The following is a 15,170-nucleotide window of genomic DNA, read 5'->3' as shown; positions in this document are numbered from 1 at the left end:
ACTGTGATGATTTTACAGCTCAGCTGAGCTACTTCGCAGCAGAACATTAACCAGGAGCTGCAAGGAGGATGGAGGTGACTGATTTTTCCTCATTTAGTGTGAGGAGACTTTAATATCGTGGGCAATAACCAAGTATTCTGTTCTGACAAAATTACCTCTGTGTCAGAAAAATGAGTGCCAGGGAGGAAGCAGATCATGCAAAAGATGGGAAGGTAGGAAGGGAAATCTTACTGTTAAGACAGAATAAACCTATTTCTTGTTGCTGTGCCCATCAGCTGAGCAGGAGAGCACAGATCCTTTGTTTTTTCCAGGTCTCAGGAAGGTTTTTTTTTGGGGCAAACATCACTGATGGGAGTCTTCTTCAAACCTAGCTAGTCTTTTCCTCCATTTGTTTGCCAGCCTGCAGACACAAGCAGCAGCTGATGTTTGGATGCTGTTTGTGCTGGATGGTGAGTGTGTGCAGGGATAGGACCACTCAGGGCCTTGCTGCAGTGGAGATGCAAAGTCCAGTTCAAGGCCACTGGGATTTCACCAGTTTAAACCCCAACCAGGGTGCCGGTAGTGGCAAGCAGGATGTATGATAAAGGCACACCTGCCACTTCAAGTACAAGCAGTCCAAGCCTTAAATCTGGATATTTATTTCATAGGATCAATGAATAACAAAATAAAATAAAATACCATACAGTACAAAGGCTATATCAGGAATTAACAATTTCATTACACTTTGATCAGTACATACAGTATCAATAATAGCATGTTACACTGAAAGAGTGTTTCCCATTGCTACACAAAAGGATTTCTCACCCTCTTCCTTCCCTTTGTCACAGAAAATATTACAAAAGAGACACTGACACACTTTAACATTCATTTTTTCCCCATTGAGCAACAGGCCACAGAAAATAAAGCATATCAACATTTTGTATCTCAGAAGAAAAAAAAAAAAGGTGCACTTTAAAAAATATTTGCCATAAATACAATATGTGCAAGACTATCAGGTGGCACAGCTGGGGAAGGACTCTGGATCACAAAGCCAGGACACAGCATCATGAAATTTTGGATCAGTAATTTCTGTTTTCATACTAAACGAATCCAGACTGAGAACAGGAGAACTGGTTGAGCTGGAATGTGAAGAACTGGACAGAGCTCTAGCAGATACAGCTTTGGTTAAACAGCTACCAAGCAACACAGCCAGGAGGACACCAGACTGACACTCACGGCATTGCACAGGGAAGCACCAGTGCTCCCATGCCCTGTGGATGTCTGTGCTCCCTGAGGGCAGGAGCGATGCAGCTGCACAGATGATGGGTTCAAACCTGCCACACGAGCTGTCTGCAGCAGCAGCACACCTTGGGGCTTGTTTCACTGAACGCTGGATGCTATGAATTCAAAGGTCCTGCTATTGTCATGTTTACAGCACGTGTCCTGCTAACCCTCCTCACCCATTTTCCACTCAGTTTTCTCCTGAAACCCTCGCTGAAGTGAGGTCTCATACACTTTACAAAAAAGACAAGCTCAGCAGAGCATTCCAACACTGATGTACTGGGCCTGTGGTGAGAAAGTCCTGTCTGGGGGAAATTTCTGAATAGAAAAATGACTTTATAAACCTGATTTCACACTCTGCCAAATGGATGGCCTTGGCAAGAGCACTGTGAAAAGAAACAAAACCTCAAAATAACATTTGAAGAGGTCACTTGATAGACTCTCTTCAGAGGGGAATTTCTCAAGACCCACGTGGCAGCACTTCACATCTGTGGGTTCGACAGATTTTATTCTTTTTTTAGTCAAAACAAACAGTTCAAAACCTCAATAGGAAATTTGCATAGATGAACAGCGTGTCACCCCAATGCTCTCCTCTCTGCCCTGGTGAAGAGTTCAGCTCAGACAAGAACACAGTGGATGGGAGTTTGTGTTCTGTCTAATGGCAAAAGCCACTCACACCCCATTAGGTTTAAAGCTAAACCTTGTTGGGTTAGTAGTTTAATCACTGTTAAAAGGCATGTAAAGAACCATTTTTCTGGTACACATGGGGCAGTTTGTACCTCTTTCTTCTCTACAGTACTGTGCTTTCCTTTACAAAGAAATGGATGGGGCTCTGAGCAATCTGGTCTAGTGTTCCTGCCCAAGGCAGGGGGTTGGATATGGATGGCCTTTAAGGTCCCTTCTAACCCAAACCACTCTGTGATTCTGTGAAAACCATGGGGGTTTGCAGTGAGTTATCCTCACTTCTTTGAGCTCAAGGGAACCACATCTCTAGGTCAGAGATACCAAAACTAGGTGAGGAGGGGAGAGAGAATAAAATCAGCTGTGACTTACATTGCTCAGCTCAAGATGGTCAGATTTGGCCAGTGGAAGAGGTAGCTTTGAGCTGCAATCTCAGATTAAGGCCTTGGACCCAGCTCTGCTTTCCTGTTAAACTGAGGGACCAGAGCTGTAGAAGTCAGCAAACCACTTGGATAAATCCCCTAAATTCCCCCAGGTCTTCAACACTTGAGTGGCCCAACAATAGTGAGAGTTTAAAGTCTTATGATAAGTACATTTTTAATCCAGCTTTTTCCCATTGTCATGCCAAACCAAAAATAAACCTACCAGTTTCTCTGAGCTGTGATCAAGTATTCTGTAAGCTGCCAGTGTATCTTGGTAATGAAAATCAAAGCCAAGCATCATATGTGAAACAACAACTTTTGTACAGTGTTTTGTAAGATAATCAAGCACATTTCAGCAGGTTGGTGTTGAACAAGTCTAGTAATAGTGTTTAATATATCAAAAGCAACTGAGACATGCAGGGTGTTAAATTGTAATGGAAGGCAAAGCAACACACAGTTCCAGCTTCTGTGGGAAGTTTCAGAAACCACCTCCCAGATGTTGACTCTGTTTAGAGGTGAAGTTAAAAAATCTGGGTTCTGTCCAGAAATATTTGAAGTGTCTTGCCTGGAAGGCCAACATTGTGTGACATTGGCTTCTCTTCCTCTCAAGGAAGACTCTTCCCCTCTCCTGTTCATTGTACCAGGACTTTCCCACAAGGCAGTATGAACAGGCCTAAAGATTCCTTTTCCAACCTGTCCAAACAATTTCTAACAAAGACACAGATAACATTTGCTGGTTTATCCCAGATTTCCTTCCAAAGTGATGTCTCTTTTTTGCCTTTTTTTTTTTTTAATTTATTTATTTGTGTCCTACTACCTGTTTTCCTTGTCAAAGAGGAGTCAATAGTCCATAAGGAACAAAAGTGCTTTGTCAAATACAATCTCTGCCCTCTGTTTGGTACAACCAGGACAAGAAATCAAAAGAAGGCATGATAGAACAGAGCTTGCAGTTTGGTTGAATCAGAAGAAACTAAAGCCCCACTGATTTCTATTTTGAGCCCTTTCTTTTGGAGTGGTTCTGTACTAGGCATTAAAATCATCTCCCATCCCTGGCTGGTGTGGCTGGAGTCGGTTGATGGTCTACCATGGTAGCTCTGTACAACTGCCAGGTTATAAAATGCCTCAGAAGTAGTCAGTCATCACCAACAACTCACAGGAAATGCCCCATGGGTGTTTTCTGTATGTCCTGAGCCCAACAGGGCCTAAATCACAACTCCAGGGAGTTGGGCTCAGTGATCCTTGTGCATCCCTTCCCACTTGACATGTTCTATGATTCTATGATACAACATCTGTAGGAGAAGTCACCAGCACCCAGTGATTCAGTAACTGGTCTCCATCATTTTGTGACAGTTCACTGGGGCCAGATCCACACCTCCAGCACTGAGATTTCTGTTAGGTACCAGGGGTGATCGTTAGTTGAAGAGTGATATGGGATGGGCAAAGCCCAGAAAGCAGAATCGAGCCAAGTGACTCTTCTACTTTGTCATGATAAAGAGACAAGTCCTGCTCTCCTAATGAACTGTGGTGTGAAAGGGGCCACAAGGTCATCAACAGCAAAGGTTGCACAGGATGATAGGTTGGTTCCAGGTTTGTGCACATCTGGTGATGTGACAGCAGGGAAAGCCCTTCAACTTGTCCCAGAGCCCTGTGATTTCTGGTACTAAAGACTCTGGAGCAACATGCTGTATCACATAGTTAAAGGGCTGTTAGAGGTGGAACCATATGGGAGAAAAGCTCATGCCACCTATCCTGAACTGAGAAATTTCTTGTTCCTCCGGCTTGTTAAAAAAGTTGTTTTAGAGTTAAGACTCCTCAGGTTAGACTTTCTTGTGTTCTCCATTTGCACTACCTGAAGATTTTGGGTACAGATCAGTGTGCCAACAGGTCTGGCAGTAAAAAGAAATAAAAGAAAAGGTAAAACAAGAAGCCCTGCTGCCTACAGCTGCTATAACCTATGAGACATCAGCTTTGTGAAAATGGTGAGGAAACAGGTAAAATTGGAATAAGAATGGGAAAAATCTGAAGGTCTCACAGAATTGGAGCAGATTGCTCTTACCTCAGCAGCCTGGAGCACTCATGACCTTGAAGTTTTCTCACCTCTTAATGCAGGCCAGCAAACTGTTCTCCGCTGTAAAAAATAGGATTTGACTGTATGGAAAGAATAAGATTTTCCATTTCTGTTCATTTTCAGCACTCCAGCTGGGCACAGCCTCTGCATTCTTGACTTTGCCAGAGACTCTGCTATTTATTGGTGTTGTGACACCAAAACCAGCAAGAGAGGGCGTTTGCTGTGCCAGGCACTATGGATGCCCTAAAGCCAAAGGTGCCCCCCATTTCCCCAGGCCACAGCCACCCCAGGTAAGGCATCATCTGTTCTTATTTGATTTCAAGGAGCCAGAGTGGCTCTCTTGAGCACCTTGGTCATATTACTCAAAGTGTAGATATATTTCTAAAGTAACCACCTGGCTCCCTGAGCTTTCACTCCTTGTCCACTGAACATCCCAGAGATGAGCATGTCCATTCTCCAAAAACATCCCTCTCTGTTCAAAACTGCTTTCTCCTCGTTGGGTTCTCTGCTCGGTGCCACCAAGAGATGTGATCTCAAACCCTTGGATGTGAACACGGCAACTCTGCACTGAGAAAAGGATGAAATGCAGTACGGTTTTGCCTAAGTTTAACATATTTTGGCTTCCCAGTTAACACCACATCTGGATTTATGCCAGACTGAAGTTACAATATGTGTAGACATTACTCACAAGAGGCAAGGCCAATGCTTTAAAATAACCTCAAAGTTACTGGCGGAACAAAGCCTATTTTTCCAACAAAAATGACTTTGCTAAACACATTTGTGTTACGTGAATTTGGAGACCATGCACGAGAGTCACAGAGGCCTCTCTCAGGTTTTGACTCCATGATGAATTGCATTTCCCTTCCTCCTTTGGCTTCAGTATGTGGTCTCCCTTGTGACCTGGCTGGAAAATGTGTGGTTGCTGGAGATACTGTTGGATTTCCTGGTGAAGGCCAGTCGTTTCTTCTTCTTCCTCCATGGCAGGCACACGAGTGTGAGTGTAGAGAGGAAGATCTGACGGAAGTTTGCCGACACCAGGTTGTAGAGGATGGGGTTGATTGCTGAGCTGACGTAGAAGAGGACGTTTGTCAGCATGTAGAAGTAGTGGTAGAAGTTGTAAAGGAAACTGGAAGAACAGATGAAAGATAAATTCTGAGTGTGGAGAGCTGAAAAAATTCAAAGGCACAAGGTAAAATGTGCACACGTGAGAAGAACATGAGCTGCTTTTCAGCCAACCTTTCTAGGCTGGGCACATGAGCTTACCAGTGGTGTATAAGCCACTTAAAGCATCTATATCTTGAACTGGAACTGGTCAAGCATAGATCAAATGTGGCTATGAAGATATTACCCCAATCACTACTAGTTAAAAACTTACTGCCCTGGGGGCAGAGATGATATTTTCCTCATGTGTTCATTTTGTCTTTGAAAATAGACATTCTGGAAACTGAGCAGCCAGATGGAAATTTGTTTCTGTGTCACACATATACATTAGCCTGACTTTTTTGGCTGCAGTTCTGGTCTACAGAGCTTTTAGAAAAGCCAAACCCCCATGACAGATGCAGCTCTGTCCTCCCCCCCCAGCAGTGAAAGCAACATCAGCTCATTTGGTGGGTCCTTGGATTGGGATTTTTCTGTAATCTGGGATAGCAATCCCTGTTCTTGGGGCAAGTTGATGATAGCATGTTTTTTAAACACATCCTGACCACCACAATATAATGTTTTCAACCAGAACGGATTGAAAATGCTTAATTACCTTTTTTTACTTTTGAAAATATCTTTCCTTGGGACAACTGAGATCAACAGCCCTGAGCTGGTAAAGCATTTACAAACAGCGTGGGTCTCATTTTCAGGAAGATGTTGCTCAGAATCATTTATCTTGGTGGAAATTGCAGACCTCTGTGCTAGCCTGAGCAGTGTCTAACAAAAGATAAATAGACATGTGCTGGACTTCATCACCCATCCCTCCACATCCCCTTGGCACTGCCAAGGACTACATGGCCCATCCAGCTCTTACAAGCAGAGTTTCTCCACGTAGTTGTGAAGAATTAATATAGGAAAAATTTCTGTTCTTCAGGGGCAAGGCACATGCATTTATAAATGAATATGTCAAGCTGCTGTAAACTCTCAGTTAACCACCAGACTGATAGTTCACCGTTCATAACATGCCTGCAAATTCAACGTTTTCCTAAAATTGCCCTTGGCTTTTAAAAAGAGAAAAAAATAAGATGGGAATGCAACCAGGATGCATAAATTCACACTAACTGCAGACAGACTTCTCTACCCCTCTTGCTCAAAGCAAATGCAGTCATTACATAATTGAACACTGCTTTAAGTGTTTTTCATATAGGAAAGCAAAGGAGAGACAACAGTTTGTACCAGTATGGGCTTAGAGCTCTGTTTTCATCACTGAAGATAGATTTTGGATTTTACTATGGATGGATGTACAGTTCCATTCAGTAGACTGGTATATCCTAAATAACTATTTTTTGGTTTGGGAGTTTGTGAAATTTTGATGTCTCATAGTTGCTCTGCTTTTTAGTATTGCAGATTATTTTTCCTTTTCCTGTTCACTGCAGGAAACAGACCCGGTCCCAGGGAGAACAGGGATGTAACACCGTGGCAGGACACACACAAGTGCATCCCATGGCATCTCAGGCTCCCCAGACAGCATTAGTGTTAAAGTGCATATTTAGAAAGAATAACCAGTTTGGTTGTTTGTTTCCTGAGGAATCTGGCCTGGTGCTGCAGAAAGGGAGCTCCTGGGGTGCCCTTGCACATCTGTGAACAGCACACGTGAGTTCAGCACAGGTGTGCACATATCCCAGAATTCTCGGACAATCTGGGCATTTTCTAATCAGCAGCATCTGCTGGTATTTAATTCTGATCCACTCCCTGCAAAACGCAGTAAATAACCTGCCCCAGCCTCAGCAAGCAGCACAGTTATTCCTCCACCTGTGTGATCTCTTCTGTCACTGAGGAAATGTGGCCTCGTGGAGCTAAATCATGTGTTGATGGGAGGTGATCCATCTTAGGGCGGGGGATCGATATCTCCGGCACGGAGACAGAAATCCACTTGGGATGTATAAACCCCCCCTGTCCAAATGTCATTTCATCAAGGGCTGTCAGAGGTGAACACCCCTGGCTGTGTCCAACAGGGGTGAGCCTGTGGTTACAGCCCACAGGAGGAGGAGGGGCTGATGATGAATTTTGGTTCAAGCTAATGATTCCTTCAGCTGTGTCTGGGGGATTGATGTGGTAAAACTAAGAGTCTTAATCTGGCTGGTAAACACTGAGAAATCCAAAAGAAAAAAAAAAGCAAAACAGCAATGAGGGGTTTGAGGCTTTAACCCCTTGCAAGGAGAACACCTTTGCTTCCAGATCCCCTCCTCCACCTCCACATCTGTGGGTGCCCCAGTAGCTCCAGCTCCAGCCTGACCCTCCCAACCCCGTCCTGGCATGGGGGGACCTTGTCCCCCACATTGTGACTCACTCTGTCCAGTGGCTGGAGGGGACGTAGCAGAACATGAGGCGCCGTATGTGGTAAGGGAGCCAGCAGACCACGAAGGCGATCACCACAGCACCTGCAAGGTATGGAAAAAAAGCCCATTGCTTTGTGAGCAATTTATCACCAGGGTGAAAAAGGGACCTGTCCGCGTGGGGTTTATTGCTGTAAACTGTTTTCCTAAAGCCACAGTTGTTCTCCTGTTGCCGTTGTGCAAAGAATTTAATAACCCCGAGGGACAATCAGCCTGCAAAATCAAGCATAACAGGAGTAATAGAAAATAGCAAAAGCACTGGGGCAGCAGCGTGGTGAACAATGGAAGGTGCAGATGAAGGACTGGTTCAGATGCCTGGCTCAGACACCAGCTTAAATGAAACTCTATTCACGTCTGTCCCCTGTGTTTCATGCCCTTGTAGCACTGGCTATCTTGTCCAAAGTACTCATAGAGACAGTTAGTGTGTGTTTTTCATCCAGGTAGACAGAGAGCCAGGGACATGATAATCCCATTAGCTTGTTACATGGAGCCACTGGCTGCAGTCCCCACGGTGCTGAGGATCATTAAACAGCCTCAGGAGCTCTTTCTGGTGGCAGGGCTCGTCCTTTTGTTCTACGTTTGTGCAATACCTGAGATTACAACATGTTTTGGGTCTGGATTTTGCCATAATAAAAATGATTCATTAAAGGGTAAGCAGAGAAAGACACTGCTTTTTTTTCCTTTCCAGATTCTAGCTGAGGGATGTCAAAGAATGCAAACAAAATGCAACAAATCTGAAGGGTAAAAGTGCTGTTGATAGAGTGCATTTGTCAGTCTGGATTAAAAAGGAGACATATCATACAATCAAGAGAAAGATTTGTTTCCTTTTTTAATATACACTTCAACCTCTGTATGGAACAACAGGATCCTGGCAGAATCCTAGCAGGAAATAAAGAAATTTCAGTTAAAACATAACACAATAAAAGGCAAGAAGAAAATATAATAATTAAGGTAATTTTTTATCCCAAATTTGCTCTACGGACAACAAGGGCTGCATAACTCTTGTCCTCTTTGTGACCTGTAATGGCCTGGGAAGCAGCAAAGCTCTCCTGCAGAGTGAGGTACCACGAGTGCAATGTGGATTTGGCACGTGGAGCCAAAGGCTGCTTTTCCTTCTGCCTCAGGATTCAAAATATTTATGTGGATATGTCGGCAACCCAGACTCTGTCATCCCTCAGGGACTGTGCTGTAGCTCATGGAGAAGATGTGCAGAAGGTGTGCTTCCCTCAAAGAGTGCAGTCCAGGAGGAACAAGTCAGGCCGTGGTCACATCTCCCCATCAGCCAAGAGACAAAGGGGAGGCTTTAGTAGCGGAGTGGGGAGGGAAGAGTCTGTGCCCTATTTTTGTGGGTGTCATCATTAGTCGAGTCACTACCTAATTTGTACAGAAATTAAATAATTCCTAGTGCCCAGCTCCATAATCACAGCCCTACTTCAATGCCATGTGCTCCATCTCTTATTAAACACATAACTTACAAAGGAGAGGGTTCTATTCCTTTAGCACCAGCCTGCATGATGCATGACAGCATCTTCCAAGAATGCTGCAAAAGCCATTTATTCAATAAAGATTTAGGCAACTGAAGGGACATGTTTTGGAAAGAAGGGTCTGGTTTTATTCTCTTGTCCAAGTGAATGTGTTTTTTCAAACTGAATATTTTTGGCTGCTCTATGGCCATAGTGATCACAGATGTAATTCATCATCAGACAGCCTGCAGCCCCTCAGATGGCATCAAGTGAATGAATTTGATCTGTGTCTGATCCTTCCCTGAGGAGCTTTGATGGAACTGACTGGGAGAGGCCCTACATGATGTGTGGCACAGGAGAGGTGAGAAGATCCACTGGGAAGCTCGATGGGAGCGTGGATGCTTGCCTTGCTCTTTCACACTTCTGAGCACCTGCTTTTGACCACCTCCAGAAATTAATTTCTCTATTGGACAGACCTTTGGTTTGCCCTGGATGGAGCAGTCCCACCATGATTCTCCAGGAGGTCCCTTCCAGAGGCCACAGGAGAAGCAACACTCCAGCCTCTCCTCCTCCACCATCAGCCTCGGGACAACAGGAACCAGCCAACATCACAGCTCCAGCCCATCTGGTTTCCCAGCGCCTGCACAGGATTAGCTGCATTTTCAGGCTGTGAAAGCAGCTTCCCAAATGGCTCCAAACACAAGTTCATTCAGGCACATCATAATTTTTGCAAAAATCTCCATGCACTGGCACTCTCAGCTGCTCACCCCTGCGTGCAGCTCCTTAAGAACGGCAGGATCCGGATTCTTTCTACAGCCAGTTTTAAGAATCTCACACATCTGCCTCTTAAATTTACCAACACGTTAAATGAAAGTGGTTTTGTCCTGGTTAACGATCTCTGCTTCTGTTGCTCAGGCAATGCTGTGCCAAATAATACGAAGGCAGGGATCTATAGCAGCAAAAACACATATTGAGAGAAATATCTGCTTAACCTCAGCAATTAAGTAATTTGTGGTAATTCTGTAATATCACATCCAATCACTCTGCAATTAAAATTCTATTAAACATGTAGTAAAGTGCACTGGAGACACTTAAGGTCTGATTTGGAAGTTCCCAGCTGGGTAACACACTTGCAGTTTTGTGCCACGCAGATTAGGAGAACCTGACCTGTATTTGTCGCCCTTAATCCTTATGTTTCCATATTATCATACAAGGGATCAAGCAGAATTAGGGTGGCAATCCTGCCCTCTTGGGTTCTCTCCCCAGGGAGGAATGTGAAATGTGGGAATGTGTTAGCTTTAATCTAATACAGAATAAAAGTGTCCTTTTCTCCCACATACCTGGGGCCTTTTGCTGCTGTTTTGTTCCTCCCTGAGCACGTACCTATCAAAATGGAAGAGCTGTAAGACAAATGCTGGGTAAAGTGGCTGCCTAAATTAATTTTTATTATCGTTATCAGCTCCTTGGATGTGTTCTCTATCATCAAAAGCTTGACACAGGGTTTTTTTTGGTGGAGTAAAATGGATCAGGTCAGCCTGCTGGAACTGAGCACTGCAGGGGAAGAATTCAACCCCGTGTGTGATGAGGTGACTGTCTAGGATGGTGTTTGTGAGGTCGGACATCTCCTGCCTTTATTTTTTGAACTAAAAAAAACCAAGACCCATCCCTCACTGCTAGTTAATTCAATGAGGTTTTAACAGGAGCAGAGCTGCTCCATGAACTTCTGATATTTCCCATATTAGAGCAAAGGAGGTGCCAAACCTCAGGGCTGGGGAGCGGAGGGAGGGCCCCAGGAAGGTGACTCTAGTGTGCCGTGGGTGCCAGGGAATGATCCTTCCACCAATATATTTTCATTTCCCTTCTAAATCAAACTACCAATTCAAATGTGTATTAAACCCTGGATTATTGCATCCTGTGTCTTTCTATTTTGCCTTATAATTCTCTGCCTGTTTGAACTGCATCCCAAGGAAGAAGGGGAGAGGAAGGAGGAGCAGCAAGGGACAAGCTCTGGCTTGTTTATCCTGCAGGAAGTCCTGCAGAAGGAACCATCAATTATGAGTGACATCTTCTTCATTGAGCAAAAGAAAATTTAAACTGTGCCAGTTTTGATTTTCAGACTAAACTGGATGTGGAAGTAATCCTGGAAGTTAAATTGTATTAGTTCACACTGAGTATTTTATTTTACCCTGCGTGTATCCTGGGAGACAGCCCTTCTCCAGGACCAATGTCTCAGAACACCCACGCTGGGTCAGCATGAGCAGGGGGCAATTTATCATGTGTAAGAAAACCACAGCAAGTGCTTGGTGGATGGTTTGACTGAGCACAGGAGTGATGCTCAGGAGGGATTTTCATCCCCCTGTCCCTTCTCTGGGGCCATCTGAGGCTCGGAGTGACTCAGAGCACTGAGACACTGGTGGGTACGGTGCCGCTCCTGCTGACTCACACGGGACCCCAGGGATCTGCTGCAGTACAAAAAAGCACTTGGCTGGTGTTTTCCTCCTCACTTCATCTCTTCTATCCCCTCTGGGGTTGTGCTGAGTCACAGTCCTGTGCCTCCGTGGTGGCCCTCAGTGAGGGTATCCCTCTGTCCCCTTCTCCTGTCTCTCCAGGAGAGGTAGAAAACAGTTGCTGCTCCTTCTTACAACCAGCTCTGCTGTTCCTAAGGCCTCAAGAGAAGTTCAGATCCATCTTTCTTTGATGGTTTTGTTTAGATTATTTCAGCCAATTTACTTCTTTTTCTCTGCATTTCACAGGGAGCTGAGACACACAGGGATGGGGAACAGCACAGTGGAATTCCTGGGCAAAGGCAGGAGCTGTTTTGGGATGTACTGACCCAGCTGAACAACAGCTCTCAGCCTTTTCTGTCTTTCAGCTCATCAGGGCCACGTGTCTCCAACACTGCCCAAGGGACACACACACACCAGCTGGTACTAATAAGGTGTAGGACAGGTTATGGAGGCTCATGTCAGGGTAATCCTGATTTTTGGAGAAACAATCCTTTTATACTCCAAGCTCCCAGTTTTTTTATACTTATTTAGTCAATGCCACTACAAGAGAACCTCCCTCAAAGTGCTGTTTGATATGAGAGGTGGTTAAAACTGGGCCACGTGTAGACACAGCTGGCACTGCCAAGTTAAACCTCAAGGCACTGTTTATGTTAACATGATGTTCTTCTACCTGACAGGCCGTAGGCAATATTTATATCAGTGGGCCCCAAAGCGGGGACTGCAGAGGCTGCAAGGACAGGTATGAGCCCAGTAAAATTAAAACCAATTATGTTAGTATTTGGGTCATCAGGCTCTGAAATAAAGGATTTCCATAAAAGTCGATATTATTGGCGGAGATTGGGAATCACCAGAATGCACCATGAGTGCTCAGGAGAGCAAAGAAAAAGAATCTGGAAATAGCAATGAGCCTGGGGAACCCTCAGCTCCTTTAGACACCACTGAAAACACACATCATTTGTTGGATACAATCCCCCAGCGCTTTGGAATATATTATTGGTAAGTGTAAACATTAGATTTGATTCTTTAATTTCCATTTCCAGCATATTTTCTACTTTTTTTTCTTCTGTTGTTGGATTGTCTCTTTTTTGGATTGATGGGTAGACGATGCTATCTTGCTTGAAAGGAGCCATGTTCCCCTAAGTACTTCTTTACTAGTGAAAGTGAGACAGCACACTTAATGGAAAAAACTTTTGGCGTGCAAAATCAACATATTTTACTCAGACTATATTCTCCAGTCCTGATTTTCAATGGCTTCAGATGACAGATTTGAAAACAGATGTGAATTCCTGCCCCAGCTCATGCTGCTGGTTAAATCGTGCCCTGGCACCACTTTCATCCATCAGGAGCAAGGCAGAAAATACTGGTTAGAACTGGCCCAAGAACAGGCTCCGGAAAGCAGCACATCTGCTGTCCCAGTGCAGACTGGGGTCTCTTCCCAAGTTTCCTTCTAAGACAATTACTTTTTTGAAAATTAAAGAAGAAGTTTCCTGATTTTATTTAAACTTCATTCATGCCATTCCCCCTGGGAATGTCTGGATGTTTGGAGGAGAAGGAAGAAGGAAGGAAGAAAATTTCCCCTTTGGAAGATAGGTAAGGGCTCCCGTCTTCTCCTCACCAGGTTCAAGGCTCTTTCTTTTTTGGTAAGATCAGGTATAACTCCAACTGGCTTCCTCTGCAGCCCCTTTCTTCTTTCCCTCCCAGTTTTACATTTCATATCTCCTTCATTCCTCCCAAAGGGTCCCTGGAGCTGTGTTCACTGCGTGCTTCTACACCGGCTAACGGTCCTGGCCAGACCTTATGTTTAAAAACACATTAGTTAACTTTTCAAACACTCACATTGCCAAGGTTTAACACCTGGAAAATCTGCTTGCAGGGCATGACTGGTCTTGGAAATGTCTGCAGAGATGGAGCCACAAAAGCCTGCAGGAAAGCTGTGACAGCCCAAGCTGTGGTGCCAGCAAAGGGAGAGGGGAAAAAAAGAGTCTCCCTGCCCCCCCTTTTTTTGCTCCTTGGATGGTGTTTATAGAGCGCTCCAATTCTTCTTCTTATGTCACTTGGCAGGCTGTAAAGTAAACCTACAAGTATAAACATCTCCGGGAAATATATACAACTGTTAAATAGGTAATTTATCCTCCCAAATTTCAGTGTGACGCTTCAGCTGTAAAACTCAGCTTCCACTCATGCTTAATGCCACGGGGGTTTTGCTGAACTCCACTTGGAGTTGCTCAGATCTTTTATTAGAGATACACACTGCCGTGAATTTTGTTCCTTTCTTGCAAAAGATATTATTCCTGAATAAATAAATAAATTTGTTTCCCTTAGAATATAGGAATTATGAAACACATCTGTTTGAGGATTTTTAGACTGGTGGTGTTCTGTGTATTGTGGTTGCAAAGTATGAGCTATTTACTATTCCTGTTTGTAGGATACTTATACTAGATCTCATGGTAATATTCTCCTTCTGAAATGGGTAACTCAGACTTGCAGCACCAGGGAGGAGAAAGGAATGAATTCTTCAAAGTATTTGTTCAGAAGGGGAATTATTAATGCACAAATTAATGAAATACATGGATACATCATTAATTCTTGGCCTTTGTCTTGTATTACTTGAAGAGATGCAGAGACCCCAAAATCATCATTTAAAAATTCATAGATGTTCAGTAAAAAAACGTGGTTTGACTTCATCTGCTAAAAAGCATTTTACTGAGGCATCACCCAGCCAGCTGTGGGAGACTGAAGGATATTCTTTTAATTGGTTAAACCTCTAAGTGCTTTATAATTGCTTTCACTAAGCAGCTTCTGTAACAGAGCAAATGTTACCTGGAACTGATTACATTTTAATAGGCTTAGCCAGCGTCCATCCAGGGACATGTAAAGCCTCCCCTTGATGTCCATCAATTTGTCTCAACGTCGTTATCAGAGCTCAGCTGTGCCATTCAATAACTCCTTCCCTCCATCCATGTGGGAACTGATCTGACAGGCACCTGGGAGGTGCTGAGGGCTGCTGGGAGGAGAACGGGCTCCAGGCAGGTGTGTTGGTGGGGAAATAAATCCATGTCATAAAACTGACCCCTTTCAAGAAGATATTTTGGCTGAACAGCACTTCCATCCTGAGCCAACCTCAAATACACCTTGATTTTTGAGCAGCTGTTTGGAATGTGATAAGGTACAGAAGGTTTATATGGCTGTCTATGTCTGCATATGGAATGCAATGGCCTGAGAGAGTAAATGAG

General features: G+C 44.1%; 1 protein-coding gene across 1 annotated transcript in view; it reads right to left on the bottom strand.

The window, feature by feature from the left end:
- Positions 1–622: 622 nt before the first annotated feature.
- NTSR1 (neurotensin receptor 1) overlaps positions 623–15,170 on the bottom strand; it is a 56,409-nt gene continuing 41,861 nt past the window's right edge. The window contains exons 3-4 of the mRNA XM_027710695.2: positions 7,922–8,012; positions 623–5,557 (exon numbers count right to left, since the gene is read on the bottom strand). Coding sequence (XP_027566496.1) covers positions 5,308–5,557; positions 7,922–8,012 — 341 coding nt within the window. The 3' untranslated portion in view covers positions 623–5,307. The remainder of the gene's footprint in view (positions 5,558–7,921; positions 8,013–15,170) is intronic.

Source organism: Pipra filicauda, unplaced genomic scaffold (genome assembly GCF_003945595.2).
Source record: "Pipra filicauda isolate LSUMZ 115617 unplaced genomic scaffold, ASM394559v2 scaffold13_size5146498_pilon, whole genome shotgun sequence".
NCBI classification, from domain to species: Eukaryota; Metazoa; Chordata; class Aves; order Passeriformes; family Pipridae; genus Pipra; species Pipra filicauda.
The sequence above is the reverse complement of the archived record's forward strand: the minus strand, read 5'-3'. Positions and strand labels throughout refer to the sequence as shown.